Source organism: Phaethon aethereus (assembly GCF_964289735.1).
Source record: "Phaethon aethereus genome assembly, chromosome: 6".
Taxonomy (NCBI): Eukaryota; Metazoa; Chordata; class Aves; order Phaethontiformes; family Phaethontidae; genus Phaethon; species Phaethon aethereus.
The window spans coordinates 12,705,487-12,721,548 of NC_138580.1; the positions used below are offsets into that span (position 1 = coordinate 12,705,487).

At 39.6% G+C, this 16,062-nt stretch overlaps 1 protein-coding gene across 2 annotated transcripts in view; it reads left to right on the forward strand.

Annotated features, from left to right (window-relative positions):
- Positions 1–16,062, forward strand: part of ADCY5 (adenylate cyclase 5) — a gene marked incomplete at its 3' end in the record, with an annotated part of 214,657 nt that overhangs the window by 158,089 nt on the left and 40,506 nt on the right. For both annotated transcript variants that reach the window (XM_082001557.1, XM_082001558.1), the window contains exons 6-8: positions 2,095–2,253; positions 3,299–3,440; positions 13,318–13,458. In XM_082001557.1, coding sequence (XP_081857683.1) covers positions 2,095–2,253; positions 3,299–3,440; positions 13,318–13,458 — 442 coding nt within the window. The remainder of the gene's footprint in view (positions 1–2,094; positions 2,254–3,298; positions 3,441–13,317; positions 13,459–16,062) is intronic.

Consider the following 16,062-nt stretch of genomic DNA (forward strand, 5'->3'; position numbering starts at 1 on the left):
CCAGAGACCTTGACACGTTGCTGTGTAGTCCCCTCCAAGGCTGAGTAACACAAGGATGTCTAGACTTCATTGATTAACTGCAACTCACCAGACCTTGAAATAACCATGGACCTGAAGTGCACTCAATGTTTGTTTACAAATAGCTGTTCAGCAGCCTTTAAAACTTGTTTTCACTTGATGTATGATGAATGCATCTAACAATTTTATCTCTTAATAATTCTGGAAGATGACTCTGTTCTCACTACCCCTGCTTCCCCCCCACTTCCTCTTCCCCTAAGGATCAAGATAAAAGGTTTCACTATTAAGGTAACCAATAACTACTGAACATTTGATAGCAGGTAACAAATAGCTACTGAACATTTGATTGCAGGCTTCACCAACACTGGGCCCTGCCTGTAGGCTGATTTCATCTGTGTACAATAACAGCAAGGAGTGTTACCCCAGATCAGAAAGATAGAATTATATTCACTGTACTGCTGGTATAAATGAACTAAAAAAAAAGGAAGGTAACAAAGGATATTTCATTTGTCTATAAAGGATAACCAAACTCATTTGTTAGCTGCAAAGTCTGGAGAAAGTCACCTTTTATCCAATGACTCTACTGTGAGAAATTCCCTGGTCTTGTGTCAGTAACATGGCTTGGCAGAGGGTGCAGTAGGGTTTGTAGCACTCGTGCAGCATGTTCTTCCTCCCTCCCCAGTGCTGTACCCACACTGCAGCTGCTGTTTGTCCTTGCAAGGATTATGGCTGCAGCTGCAGCTGCATTTTCATTACCCTGTTGCTTTCCCAAGTGTTGTGGCTGAACCTCTTTCTGTTCATAAGCCTGTGGCACCGTACCCATATGCAGCTTCCCTTCCCTGCTAGAGAATCTCTGCTGCTTGTTAATAAAAATAATGAATGTCACATAAGCGCGTAGATAGTGAAACGTAAGATAGGGATTGTAAGGAAAAAGGAACTGTAAGAGGGCAAGAGCTGTTTCAACAAGAAGTCATCTTGAACACACGTTTAAGGGGCATATTACACTGTGAGGAGTGAACTAGAATCCAGAATTGCTCTTTAACTTATTTTCATTAATAACTAAACCATAATTAGATCTGTGTTGATGTTAGGAAGTTGGGAGGTCTTACCTGTCCAGAGGATGTTATCTAGAAAGGACTAGATGAACTTGAGAACCAAAGAGGTTGAAATCTGATAGGTATGAAGTACAGCTTCATGCTGCAAGGAACTAACAACAATGGAAAGGACTGTGCTATGTGATGTAGGTGAATTTGCCTGTGAAACATGGGGAATGATGTAATCAGCAATAATGAGAAGCAGAGTTGTTCTGATGGAGTCATCAAGACTTTCCCCTACCCACATTCCTAAATATATTTTCCATGTGAGCAGCTCTTGAAGTTAACTTTTGCCCTAAAAGGACAAAACCCACAAAGTATTCCAGCAGTCATTTTAGGAGTAAGCAGAGCATCCAAAGCCTCATTAAAATCAGAGCTTGAGTATTTGTAGCTGCCTGTTTGGAGTGACTGCAATAGATGTGGTTCTCTGGTTTTACTGCTCTGACTGCAGCTGTAAGCCCTGATGAAGCTTTCCAACTGCAGTGGGGTATTTCACACACATCTCATATTTCATCTGTGGAAGAGTTGATGTTTGGTGCCATACAGACAAATTAAGATCTCTGAAATCATTTCCTTTTTCTCTTTGCAACATGCTATTACTCTTAATGAGGCTGACTGCTGGCAGGTTATGTCCAGCTTTGGTATGGAAATCAGAGACAGCACTTCATTCCTTTTAGTGCCCCAAAGATTTTTTTTTTATGAGTTCTCAACTTGACCGTGAGTTCAGAGTACATGGATTTACTCCTTTTCTAATTAGTACTCTGCTTGGCCAGCCAGGCCATCGAAGAGCAGTACAGCTGGTCTGGTTTTGTTTTGTTGTCCTGTTGATATGGATGAGCAGTACCATGTGTATGCGTGAATAATTTATGGGTCATTATGGATTTTTGTATTCTGGGTGCAAGTGTGCGCCACTGACTACAACCATGCGGTTCTTAGTAATGTCCTTTTTCCTTAGTGATGTCCTTTCCATATCTCTTTTCAGACTAGTCCGGGAGGTGACGGGAGTAAATGTCAATATGAGGGTTGGAATCCACAGTGGGAGAGTTCACTGTGGGGTCTTGGGCCTTAGGAAGTGGCAGTTTGACGTGTGGTCCAACGACGTTACGTTAGCCAACCACATGGAAGCAGGGGGCAAAGCTGGGTAAGTTGCTTCATCAAAGCTGTCATGTTAATCCATGTGTTGTTTTGTGTCTGACATGTCACAGTGATGTGGGGAAATGGGGGGAGAGGTTTAGGGAGTCTGTGTGTCTGCTGTAAAATGAACTGTGGGTGTAGTGTTTTAAGCATATACAAATGTTAGCAAGGTTATTCTGTTCCATGTCTACATGTCTTTGGTTAGAGAAAGTCTACAAAATCCCAAGATGGGCATATCCTTCTGTGGTAAGAACTGAATTCCCTCTTGTGAAACAAAGCTGATCAGTAACAACAGAAATGAGCGGGTCTGTGCAAGTACTGGCAGAGCTGGTTATGGTTACAAAGAGATGTGACTGTATGTTAACAGTGTTTGCTGGAGAGCATCCCAGCTATCGACGGATATTGTATGAAGCGTTGTTTCAGACCAGCTTTTTGTTTTGAAACATTCCTGTGAGAGAGCAGAATCAGTTTTTGTTTCACCTCTCTATGGACCAGCTGAAGATTGAGTTGCTGCCAAGTTGACTCCGTGCAATAATTTTTCTACGTGCCTTTCCATCTTTTCTGTGCTCTGGAAGAAAGCATAAGACTTGATCTTGGACTTATAGAGGCATCCTACTTGATAGGATGCCTCTATAAGGCACTCCTGTACCACAGTGATTATTGTGATACAACAAAATAGACACATGCTACTGTATATATGACATGTGTCCACCGAGTAGACATGTCCTTGTGAAGGGCTTGTGTTTGCCAAAAAAAAATACCTGCTTTGTGTTAGAACAAAATGAATAAAAGAATGAGTGCTTTATATGTAAGGAGGTGTAAGGTGCTTAGTGTGAACACCTCTCCCTTTAAGAAAATGCTTCCTGGCCTACTTCCTTTAAAATAGATGAAACTCCCATACTACATCTGTAAGAGTAGTGGCATGGCTAAATAAATTGGGTTTTATTGCTTGTTTGTTCCAGTACATGGAACCTGTCACTGACAGGAACTGGCTTTTTAGGTGATAACTTTTCAGAGCCTACAAAACTGGCTTGTCTTTTGTCTTATTCAAGGCGCATCCACATAACAAAAGCAACCCTGAACTACCTCAATGGAGATTATGAGGTGGAGCTGGGCTTTGGAGGAGAACGCAACGCTTATCTGAAAGAGCACAGTATTGAGACCTTCTTGATTGTACGGTGCAGCCAGAAACGGGTAAGACCAAAGTAATGCAAATTTAGATACTTTTAATAACTAGATGATCTCCAACACACCAAAGTAGAGTGACCACCAGCCTTTATAGATGAGTTGACTACCTGACCTTCAGTGACAAAAATCCCTGTTTCTCTGTCCTCTTCCTGAACTTTTGCATGCATAGAAGGGAGTGTAGCCACCTTCTGCATAAGGTTTCTGCACCAAGTACTTTCTAGTTCTATCAAAGAAACTGTCCTGAATTGTTTTCAAAATAATTTTGAAAAATGTTGTTAATATAGATATGTATTTTTTCAATTAAATTTGACACTTATAGAAGTTCTTAGAGCAATAAATTAAAATCACAAAGATCTCTTCTCTGTCAGATTACAGACAGAGGTGTTTTTGTCCACCTGCTCACCATATTGCCATGAACATAAAGATTAGGGCAGTTCTTATCATTACTTTTCAGCTTCTGTTTCTGAAGGTGGGAAAATACGGCCCACTACAGTGATGGATGATTACTGTGACAGTGGGATGAGATCATACCTACTGCTATGATGTGGGTCAGGCTGCACAAAATAAGGCTATTAGGGCATTACTGACTTGAACTTGAGTCAAGTCAAACTCAAGTGGACTTCAGCCAATATATCTTCATTTTGTGACACTGCCAATAACAGAAAATAGGTTCATGTTATCACTAGTTTGTATTCTTTTAAATAATGGTAGACTGTAATACTAGAAAAGGACCTTTTTGATTATCTAGTTGAGCCTAGCCAATAATATTTCTCTAAGTAATTTCTGCACTACAGACACTACTTTGCTATTGACAGTACAGTCAAGCATATGAAGATTGGCCTGAATTGAAAATAATTTCAAATGTTTCTGAATCTAAGACCAATTAAACCTTCCCTGTAAATATGACTACCATGAGACTAAATGAATTAGTGTTTGTGACATGTTCCAATAGCATGGTTGATTTGAATAACTATAACACCTATACAGAAATACTTTGCTACGATTGCCTCATTTCCTGAGAGAATGGAAGCCTCAAATCTTCTTAGTGGACATTGTGTAAAAAATCTCCAAGAAAATCCCTTATCATCTGCTAAAGAGGGAAGCTGATGTTTTGGGTACTATCTGCTCATAAGATAAATCTCATTAACAATTGTCAATCTTCAAAAGAGGATTAAAGCTTGCAGTGAAAGATTATTGTTTCCTGAGCATCACTGCCTGTCAGTGGGCCAACTGATGTTTATACCTAAACCACTTCTTTGCTGGGTAGATTTAAGAGCATAAACCAAAATACCCTTATGGTTAGGTCCCATCTCCTGGGGTGGAGAAGCTATATTGACTTCTTATATCATGCACTCTCCAAGTTGTCTGCATGTTCTTGTGGAGGACTGAAGGTTTCTCTGGAGGCAAGAGGAAGACCTAAGATCAGGATTCTGCTTCATGCCAGTAGTCGTGGTTTAACCCCAGCCAGCAACTAAGCCCCACACAGCCGCTCACTCACTCCCTCACAGTGGGATGGGGAAGAGAATCAGGAGAGTAAAAGTGAGAAAACTTGTGGGTTGAGATAAAGACAGTTTAATAGGTAAAACAAAATCTGGGCACGCAAGCAAAGCAAAATAAGGAATTCATTCACCATGTCCATCAGCAGGCAGGTGTTCAGCCATCTCCAGGAAAGCAGGGCTCCATCACATGTAACTGTTATTTGGGAAGACAAACACCATCATTCCAAACGTCCCCCCCTTCCTTCATCTTCCCCCAGCTTTTGCTGACCATGATGTCATATGGTATGGAATATCCCTTTGGTCAGGTGGGGTCAGCTGCCCCAGCTGTGTCCCCTCCCAACTTGTGCACCCCCAGCCTACTTGCCGGTGGCGTGCTGTGAGAAGCAGAAAAGGGCTTGACTTTGTGTAAGCCCTGCTCAGTAATAACCAAAGCATAACCAAAGCATCTCTGTAATATCAGCACTGTTTTCAGCACAAATCCAAAACATAGCCACATACTAGCTACTATGAAGAAAATTAACTCTATCCCAGCCAAAACCAGCACACCAGCGTAGACAAAACCATCAAAAACAGACATACAGAGCACTCGGGAGTTGACTTCATTTTTTAACACAAGGCTGTCTTTTGACTAGGAGACTGGAGGGCAACTCAGGAGAGATGTGGATTCTATTCCAGACTTGGATTTTGAGGAACTTGCACCTTTTTGCCTTGATTTTCTCTGGTAAAATAAAATGGGTTTCCGCCCCCCCCTTTCTTTCACTGCTTTATATGTACTTATTGCAGCTCTCTTACACAGTGTAGTCCTTAGCTGAAGTCTGTAAGCACTACTATATTGCTGCTTTAATGTGCTGCATCCCGGAGTAACTAAGGGTTGGGACATGCACATGGCCTCTGTAATTATTTGCTAAACTGAAACATAAAGAAACTGCTACCCAAGGTTATGGATATTAATGTTTAGAGTTTGAGAGGCTTCTGGTTTGCTCATACTGCTGCAGCTTTCTTGCTCCCATAGCAAATTTCCTATCCCTTTGTGAATAGTTTTAAAGTTCTCTCTATCTTCATAAACTCATTTTCACATAGTATGAAGATCAGAAGTGAGAAAAGCTTTCTCCCGTAGTCAGCTCAGTCAATCTTGAATATTTTGCCTGATGCTAGGCAAAGTTCTAGAAGTTCACGTTTTCCTTCCATTTCTGCTTGATTTTAATGACTTCTTGTGATGTATTTAATCAGGTTTTTGGCTCAGTCTGTTCCAGTAATGGCCATAAAATGTTCACCTAACTTAGTAATGGGTTCCTGTGAGTCGTGTCTGGGTTCCTGCTATCCTCACACACAAGGCACACAGGATTTGCATTGACCTGAGATCAGATGCATAGTTGAGCCAAGTAACTGTTTGCCTGAGGTATTCCTCAGTTCACATAGGCAGACTTGAATTATCCAAATACCTGGTCCATCAGTCCCACAGTCATCGAAACCAAACACCACTATGAGTGAGAATGAATGTATAAAATGTAACAGCATCTGCTCCATACCCTTTCTCCTTACTGTTGCCATGGGGAGCCATAACTTTGCATTTCCTGTCTTTTTTTGTTTATTTGACTTTTGCATCGTGCCATTTCTTTGGCACAGAGTAAATGGAAGGAACATTTATCTAATATTTTTGTTCTCAGACTAGCTCCTTCTTTGAAAATAGGGGGTTTTTTTTCCCTTGTTAAGGATGCTGTTAACTGGAATATAATTAGTTGAGTTTTAGGGGGGAAAAAAAGATAAATTCTAATCACTCAGTCTTTAAATAACAACCCTAGAGCTGAAAATGTAGTTCTTGTTTTCTATCAGGTACACAGGAGAGTTGCTTTCTATTGAAAGAGAATAAACTACAAAGTTTTAAAATCCAGTCTGCTTACGTTTTTCTTTCCTCATCTGTACCTCCAGATCCTCTTTCACCTTTCTGTTTGCCCTGTCCTGTGATGCTGCTGCTCTTGTGGGTGAGCACTTGCCTGTGAAGAAGGCAGTGCTCAGATATCCCAGAGCAATGCAGGAGTGACTTTATTATTACAGTGTTATGTTCCTGAAGATAAAAGTTTTCATGGATTTTTTTGAAAGCATGGATCCAAAGTTCCAAATTTGTTTCCCTTGTGTTTACTTTCAATTCCTTAAGCTAGGGTTTTGATAATTAAAATATAAAACAGTCTTAACTGTGTGAGATACAAAGGGTGCCATGCATTTCATTGCTATGTGAACCTAAATATATATACACACATATACATATATCTAAGTATATATAAATAAAAAGTAATTCTTGTCATAAAATTAGCAGGCTCCACCATAAAGGTCTGTTGAATCTTTTGCTGTGGTTTGTTTGCTCACATTAGTTCTAACAGTGGGTTGTTCTAAAACCTGGTTGCTCTGGTTGTCTGGTGTCTGCTGTCAGACAGCAATTATATCCCCTCTTGCCCTCTCAGTCTTTTTTCTCCTAAGACAAACTCTTCTAATGTTTCCTCACAATGAGGAAGAGACAAGCACAAGCTCTCACAGCAGGCTCTTCATTTTTGTGATCATCGAAGGAAACCTTTACCTTTTGCATAGTCGTATTATCTTGGTGTCTGATATGTATCCTGGTGATGAACTAATGTGATTCCTGATCATGAAGTTTCTGACTGTAATCTCAAAGTGAATGATCATGCATTTTGTACACTTGAATGTCTCAGGTGCCATTTCTACTATGTCAGCCCTCAAATGTCAGCTGCTAATACTCTTTTTTTCTTATCTATCAAATACTACCTCTGCTTCTCTCATTAGCAAAGTCTGTCATTGCTACACTTGGTGCCAGGTGCAATAAGAAAAATATTAAAGAAAATCTGCCCCGAGACTAATAATTGAGTAACTCTGCTAGCGACTTTCATCCAGCCTAATATTTCCTCATTTAAAACTGTCTCTTGCTATTTCACTGGAAAGCAGCTCTTTGCCCAGCTTCATGTTCCCCATCTGTCTTCGACATTAGTCTCCAGCACAGAACTCTGTCAAACGCTCTGTGGAAAAGATAAGGCCAGTGAGAGCTACTGTATTTTTTCTGTTTAGCAAAACTTGGATGCTCTCAAGGCTGTTAATCCCAGCCCAGCATTTGCTGCTCTACAAGTTCTGTGTCATGATCCCTAACTAAATAGTTATTACAGTATCTGTTACCAGAACTGAAACTGCAGTTGGCAGTTTTGTGCAGATCTGGGATGGAGGTTGTCCTTCTGACTTCAGCACATCACACTTAAGTTTTGCCTCCAGCTTAGTCATGTCTTCCATTTATAACCCTACACTTATGATCATTCTTCCCTTTTGCCTCTGCTGTGGCAGTAGTGGTTATCTGAAGAGAAATAATCTGTTCTTTCAGTTCTAGACTAATGTAGATGTTTAAGTTTCTGTTATCCTTATGTAATACAGGGTGACTTACACATAGTGACTTCTGTCCTTATTCAGTATTTTGCTCATTCATTTGGATATGTGTTTCTAAAGGACTTAATACCTTAGCATAAAAGGAATACAGGAATTCTCCAAGGAGATCTTTGCCTTTCCTTCATTACTGGCTTTGCATCTTCATTCGTTATCTGAAAGTCTGTGTTTCCAGATAAACAGCGAATTATCAGCTAGAATTGTTAATACTTCACACAGATCTTTACTGATTCCCAAACTTAACCCCGAGGCATTGTAGTGAACTACCCAGCATTACTCACTACAAGTCTTTATCCTTCTACAATGTGGTTTTGTTTTATTCTTGTTATACCTTTTTTTTTTTAAGTTTACCCTGCAGACTGTAGCCTTCCTAACACATAGCTCTGTACCTCCACCTCCACAACTTTTATATCTGTCCTTCCGCATTTTATTCAAAACCTCTGTCCGAGTCATTGCTGGTATCCTATCACATCCCTGCTATTCTTACAGTACTCAGTTTAATCATTGTTACAGTATCCAGTAGTCCCACTCTTGTGCTGCCCAAGTTTCTGGAGTTTGTACAGGAGCATGTCGCTTTGTTGTCGGCAACTTTCTGCTCTACTTTGAGATCAGGTGCTGCACTAATTTGCAGAACTATCACAACTACTCATCACTTCTAAATCACTGGTAAAAGCTTCACTCTGAGAAGGGTGGAAGAGTATGTGTTTGGAGGAGTGAGAAGCAGACCTTAAGGTGAATAGGATTTTAACAGCACATTAGGTTTACAGCTTGTTTTATTGTCCTCAACACTGTCAGAAGTCTGAGGAAATGCTTTCCTTTGAACACAAGTGGAAAAATGTGACTGTCAACAGATGAGCAATACTGCTGACTAAACCCACTGTGCTGAGTGCACAAAGTCAGCAAACTAAAAAAATGTTTATTTTTTTTCTAATGTCTTTCAGTTACAGTAAACATGGGTGTTTCTTTTAACAATAGCAGGTACACAACAGTTTCACAAAGGATTGTTGATGGTGGCCTTAAAACAGCTGAACAAAACTTTGGCTGTAACTCATAGAAAAACAAGTCTTATTCTTTTCTAAATAGTGTCCCGGAACTCCATCCAGCTGAAGAAACAAAATGGTCCTTTAAATGTTGTGCATGGGACTCTCCTAAAACACAATCCATCTAATACGATGACTCCTCAATTTAACAAATTTTATCACAGCTCGGCAGGGTTTCACTCATGCAGATTTATGAAGGCAATAGTTTGGAGCATGTAGCACTGCAAGAAATATTGTTCACGTATCAATAGGACTTAAAGACAGTTTAAAGAATAATATGTAGCTGAATCTGAAATGGGTGATCCATGCTCAGATTTCACTGCTTTGTTGCACTGATAGTGATCAATATGTTGGAAAAACCTACCGCACACTAAAGTAACAGGCATTCTTGATGCAACTGATAAGTGTAAGAAAATCCCAGCTATTTCTGCAGTTTTGCTATAGCATTACTGTAGCTCAGTGTGTGGGAACTGGTGGTGGGAATGCAATAAACCCTCTGGGAATAAGATTTACAGTCTCTTTGCAAGTCCAGATTTGAAAAGTTCCCACAACAGCTTTCTGGACTTTAGCCACTTTAAATTTGAAAAACTCCCTGCTGTCAAGAGACTTTTGCACCTGCTCCTGTTGTTGATAGTACCCGTAATGAGTAGGACTGACAGGTATCACTCTTTCTTTTCTTTATTCTTCTTTCCAGTCTTGTTATGGCATAGGTAGCCCTGTGTGCAAGTTGTCCTCATGCTGTCACTTAACCAGGAAGAAACAGAGAAGGGATCCTCATAAATTTCCACAGAGGATCGAAGATCCTTGTGATTCTTAATTTTTAGAGTTTGTTATTATCATCACCCACCAAACAAGTGATTTTTCAGAAAATAAATTATCTCAACTTTTAAAAATGTCATGTTTTAGAAAAAATGTTTTTGCATAAGTATTGATGTTAACAACAAAGTCCTATTGTTGAAGATAATATAGGAGCACAGTATGTAATGTGGGAAACCAAAAATCCACTATGCTTGTATATATGTGTTTTAATCTGATTGGAAATATTGCTGAAACATAGCTCACAATGCAGTGGAAACCTTCTACAGTGGATGGGGGAGAAATAGTGCCAGAGTTCATGTAGCCATGGAAAATTTATGGTGCCTGACCTCATGGTTAGAAAGGATCTCAGAAGTATATATTTACCCATTTGTCCCACCCTTACCTCAACGCAGATGTGTCAATAAACATGTATGAGGTCTTTTATTCCCTTTGAAATACAAGTGATGCTTCAGAGTCACCAGCTCTAGCAGCAGGTAGAAGGATCACTCACTGGCTGAGAGGGGTTAGTATGTCTGCTTGCATTTTTGGTATTAAGGCTTTTCTCAAATTCTAACCAAATTTACTAACTCATGGGAGGAAACCTGCTGTATGTATCTTTTATAATCTGTTAATGTAAAGGCATTTGTAATGTAAGCAAATAGCTTTACTTTTATAGGTCCCCAGACTATTTTCAGCGTCTGGGTTTTTTGATTGCTTTTGGTTGAAAACCCTTCACTAAGTTGTAATAAAGTGGATTGACAGTGTCACTTCTACTATTGAAAACAATATATATTTGCTTGGAGATAATGAAACTGTATTTCCTACCAGTTTTCTGGCATCACATCATACAAGAAAGAAGCATAACTATGAAAAAGATTGCATAACTGAAAAAACACAAGAAAGCGCTACAAATTATGGCAAAGACCATAAAGAGCAGTGACTTTTGAAAAACAAAACCTCAAACCAACTCAAATCTGGACATCAGCATTGCATCACATTAGTGTATTTTTAGAAACATTTAAAACACAGCTTTCCTGGAGGGTATCCAGTGGCTCTGTCATGATTGCTCATGTGAAATTCAGCTGGTGCCAAGTGATGAAGTTTTCAGCTCTTGCAGATGAAACAGTGGTGGGTTCAATGTAGGGAAGAGGCAACGTGGGAGACACTTGCTGTCCTGGGGGCGTGCAGTATGGGAGCACGTACAGTTCTCCCCAGCAAACATCCTGGGGAGCTGACAGTTCCCTTAGGTTTGCTCCCACTGAGTTTCCTTGAGATCCTACTCTTGTCATCCTGGTTGGGTGGAAAAAGATCTTTGTTGGCAGCCCAGGGCTGCAGTGACCACTACTACTTACTGTCACGGGGCCAGTTGGGTGTGTGGCACAGGGCTCCTGTCTCAAGTGGCACTGTGTCCCCAGCTAGTGGCCATGAAACCTGCAGCACTACATTCCCGGGAACCCGGGAACGTTTGGGGCCTGCGTGGTGAGCTTGTGGTCTCATGGGAAATGTCATTGTAGCTGTCTCTTCTTTGCAAGAAGAAAGATGATGCTTTCCCATGCTTGTCAATCAGGCAGCTTTCCCCAACACTGAATTTTAGCAGGCTTTTTTGAATTTAAAAAAAAAAAAAAATTAAGACAGCATAACTCTTGACATTTAACTCTCTGGTTACCATGGGAATAACACCAGCTATTTTGCAAACTCCTGACAGGTACAAGTTACAGTGAATAGTGGGGAATCAAAATAGATAGGTAGGGAGAGCAGATTCCAGGCAAAAAAAGATGCAGACCTTCCTGTATTTTCATACAACACTTGAACCAAAATTCTAGAGTTTAAAACTGCTGCTTTCTTTTTAAATTATTCATTTGTCTGAACTCTTTATGAAATCCAAAAATAACTATTATGTCTAATTTTTTTCAGCAATCTCATGAAAGCAGCAATTCTCTTGAAAGAGTTTAATCTTTCAAGTAATAAACAGCCAAGTTGTAGTGATTCTTACTGTCCAATTTTCAAGCTTTCCAGAGTTGTCTCTTTTAAGCAAGGATGTAGTAATTGCTACCCTTCTGCCTTCTGAGTCAGTACAGTACAGGTAAATCACGCAGTCCTCACTAAGCAAGTCTCCAGTGCAGTCCTTGCTAGAGAAGATTAAAGGGTTTGATCTTGTGCAATAAACTCCTGTCTTTCTGCAGAACACATTCCAAGTGGAAACCTGCCTGTCTTTTTAGCTAGAGAATATATTCGAAATAAGGAGCTAACCAGCCTGTTGTTTAGCCTAGTTACATGCTGCACTTCTGTGCGCTACAAACTGGCATTGAGCTTGAATGAAACCTTTCCGACAGATCCTCTGCAAGCTTTGCAGTAAGCTCCAATTACAACCAAGATTCAAAACCAACTCTAATAACAAAGCCAAAGACTTTGTCCAAACTTCAGGAAAGTTAGTGTCAATTATAAGTTTTGCAGCTAGCGTTAGGGTAGGGGAGACCATTTTGTCACACTCTGCAATACCATTATATTTAACAGACACACAGGTAAGTTGTTTGTAAGTTTTATATGCTTTCCTTAGCACGTCTGGGAAGATACTTTTGCAAGTGTGGAAAATTATTTGCTTGTACCTACAGAGAAAGGTGTCTTTTATTCACATAGCTTCAAGGAGCTTGAGGGTTCCTGTTCTTCAACCAGATCTGTGTGTCACTTCTCTTGCAGACACACCAGTCTCTTTTTTTTTTTTTTTTTTTTTTTTTGAGGACCTTCTATGTAATATCCCACTTGGAACTGCAATTTCCTATCTGAAATTATTCAGTTTGATTCAGTTTACTAAAAAAGAAAATAGATGGCTGCATTTTTGAATGCTCCCTGTGTTTACAGGATATGGTGGTTATTCAAAACAAGCAAAGGAATAAAATGATGGGTGCCACTTAGAGGCAAGTGTTCTAAAAAATAAGAATAAAAAGAAATGGTGGACTGGGAGCGCTCCTGATCAGCGGCCACTGCATAAAGTTCAAGGTGCAAAGCCAACTCTGGAGTGGGAGATCAGAAGTGAGAGATGCTTGGAGAATGACTGCCATGTAAATATTTCAAAATTTATTCTGCATTTCTCTTTCATTTGTATTTCAGAAAGATGAGAAAGCCACAATAGCCAAGATGAACCGTCAGCGTGCTAATTCCATCAGCCATAACCCGCCACACTGGGGTGTTGACCGGCCCTTTTATAACCACCTTGGAGCTCACCAGGTCTCCAAGGAGATGAAGAGAATGGTAATGCCTTGCTTTATGGACAATTTCTTTTCTTCGTAATACAGCATTTATATATCCCTTCCTGCTTTGTCTGAAGGTTTTTGCAGCCCCGAGGGTGTTTTCCAAATGAGGGTGGTAAATTCTACTTTGACTCCAGAAGTAATAATAGTTGGTACATCTGGAGGTGAGTGCTTGTGAGATGAGGCACCGGGTTGTTTGAGAGGGGAAGGGAGCCTGAATGGCACAGAGAAAGCTCTTTTGTCTGACTTGTTCCACATTCTGAAAACTCATCCAGGCTGTGTGAGAAGACATGATTATCTACAAAAATTGCTCAGTAACTCAAGCATTCAAACAGCAGCTGACATACATTTGTACAAGATCATTATAGACTTCAGCACCTGCAAAGGTTTCTTGCTTGCATTGTAACAGCCAGATGCTACTCACCTTCTATAAGCTACATGCCCATGTATATGCACTCTTGCATCCCCAGGAATCACATCACTGTGCTCAACTCTCAAGAATACATTCTCAAATACATGGCTTAATTGGCCCAAGGTAGCAGGCATCTCCATTTCTTGCTTATACCTTTCAGTCCTTCTAAATTAAAATGAGCAAGAGCTATTTACCAATGCAGTTGGACTGAGAGCACTGTTATGGCTTATTTTACTTAGAGTTGTAGATGATATCTTTGCTTCCTGCAATAAAGATGAAGAAAAGAGAGTTTCTATTATAATGGCTACTTGTAATAATAATAAAAATATTTAGCACCTGTATAATTGCATGCATAACCAGATTTTTCTGTGACCTTATTAATGCTGTTTTGACCCTTCATGCATAGTCAAAAGTGTGTATTTGTTGCCCTTAGTCAAAGTTATGTTCCAGGTCACTGAAGCCTTAAAGTATTCAAAGAACTTTTTAACACAGCTTAAAAATTTTGGCATAACTATAAGCAACTGCATATGCTGTCTTCTAATAGAAAATGCTGGCACATTTATTAATAGATGGTGCTAATATTATTCAATCATAATATTATTTTACAGTGCTAAACCAAATTTCTTAATCTCCATAGTAATGTTTCTTTCATTTCTCAGATCTTCAAATGAGGGCTTCTGATATAAGCATACAGATCAGTGGAACTCTGCATTTTTTATGTGGGCTTTTCAATAGGGTGCACTCAATAGGCATGACATTATTAGAAGAGCCTAATCACACTAGCACATAATTATAATTATTAGTTTCTTTGAATAGCTTTTAAGAGGTTCTTGCAGCCTCCTGTTCAGAAACAAGGTGTAAGCATGCCAAATGGTATTATGCTTCTTGGTGTTAATTACAGTTTGCCATGTCTAGCTGGTTGTTCAGTTGTAAAAACATAATTATTTATTGAAATATCAAGCTAAGTCCTAAAAACTTCACTGCCCCTCACTTGTAGGAGGAAAAGCTTCTGTTTTTCTTTCTTGTTCTCCTTATCTTGAACCTTTTCCTGTAATAGTATTTACCTTTTTATAAATTCAGCAGCTCAGAAAATCTTTTCCACTTCCACACATCTGCTTCTAAACTGCCTCTTGTATTAAGCTCTTTTTTGAAAGGCTGATGTTGCATGTGTCAGGCTATTTCTTGAAAACCTATTTAAACCTGATTCAGACGTATTATTTTCAGCTAGTCTTTTTGTAGTTCTTGGGGACTTTTTTTTAGTATCTGTTATTTACAGTATTTCCCACTGCTTTGTGTTTGAAGATGCATTAGTCAAAATGAAAACATGCTGCTCTCTGTGGCCTCGAGACCATTTTAGTATCTGCTAGATGGGCATTTTATTGATTAGACCATAGGAACAATATCACCATCTTCTGTCTCAACTCTTTGTCTCTGTGTTAACTTCTAATTTAAATATGTATTTCTTTGTGTACCACCCATCTTTGCACAGTCCTGTATTTGTGTTTAATCTCTAACATTGTGTTTCATGGATGCTGTGTGTGCTTAAATGCATGCACAGTGCACACTTGGCTGCACACACATGCACACTGGCTGCAAACTGCCTGCTTAGAAATACAAAATACAGCCAGACAGGAGGGGAGCAGAACTACAAAGGCTTTTGTCAGTGCTCCTCTGGGATGACATGTCATTGATCTTGGTAAGCTGCACCAGCTTTCAAAGCTCCTGAAAACATGCTCTTTGTTTCACATCACCCACCTTTCCCCCAAATCTCTGGCATGTAGTTATATGTAGCCTTTTTTTCTTGGAAGCTATGAACATACAAGGTTGGGTTAGTCAAAGTAGTATGCCAGAGGCAGGCTGTGCAGTATTGCTTTTCTCTTTAAAACCTGGAGATCTTTAGCCCTGTAATTTCAAAACAGGTGTTTATAAAGGTAGTTGTTAGATACTCCTCAGGCAGCAGCTAGGTAATGTTGCAGTGATGTGCAGTTACATTATATTGATGTGTAGATGTGATGGGGAGTAATATGGATGGTTATAAAGGACACAGTTTTTTTTCCACGAACTTAGAACATTTTGCATTATGAAGGCAACCATATTTCCAGAAAAAGAGAGAGACAGTTTTCTTGTGGCTCTACTTACAATTTTCCAAAAGAGAATATTAAAGTTCCCTGAATTGCATTTTTGGGAGGGAAC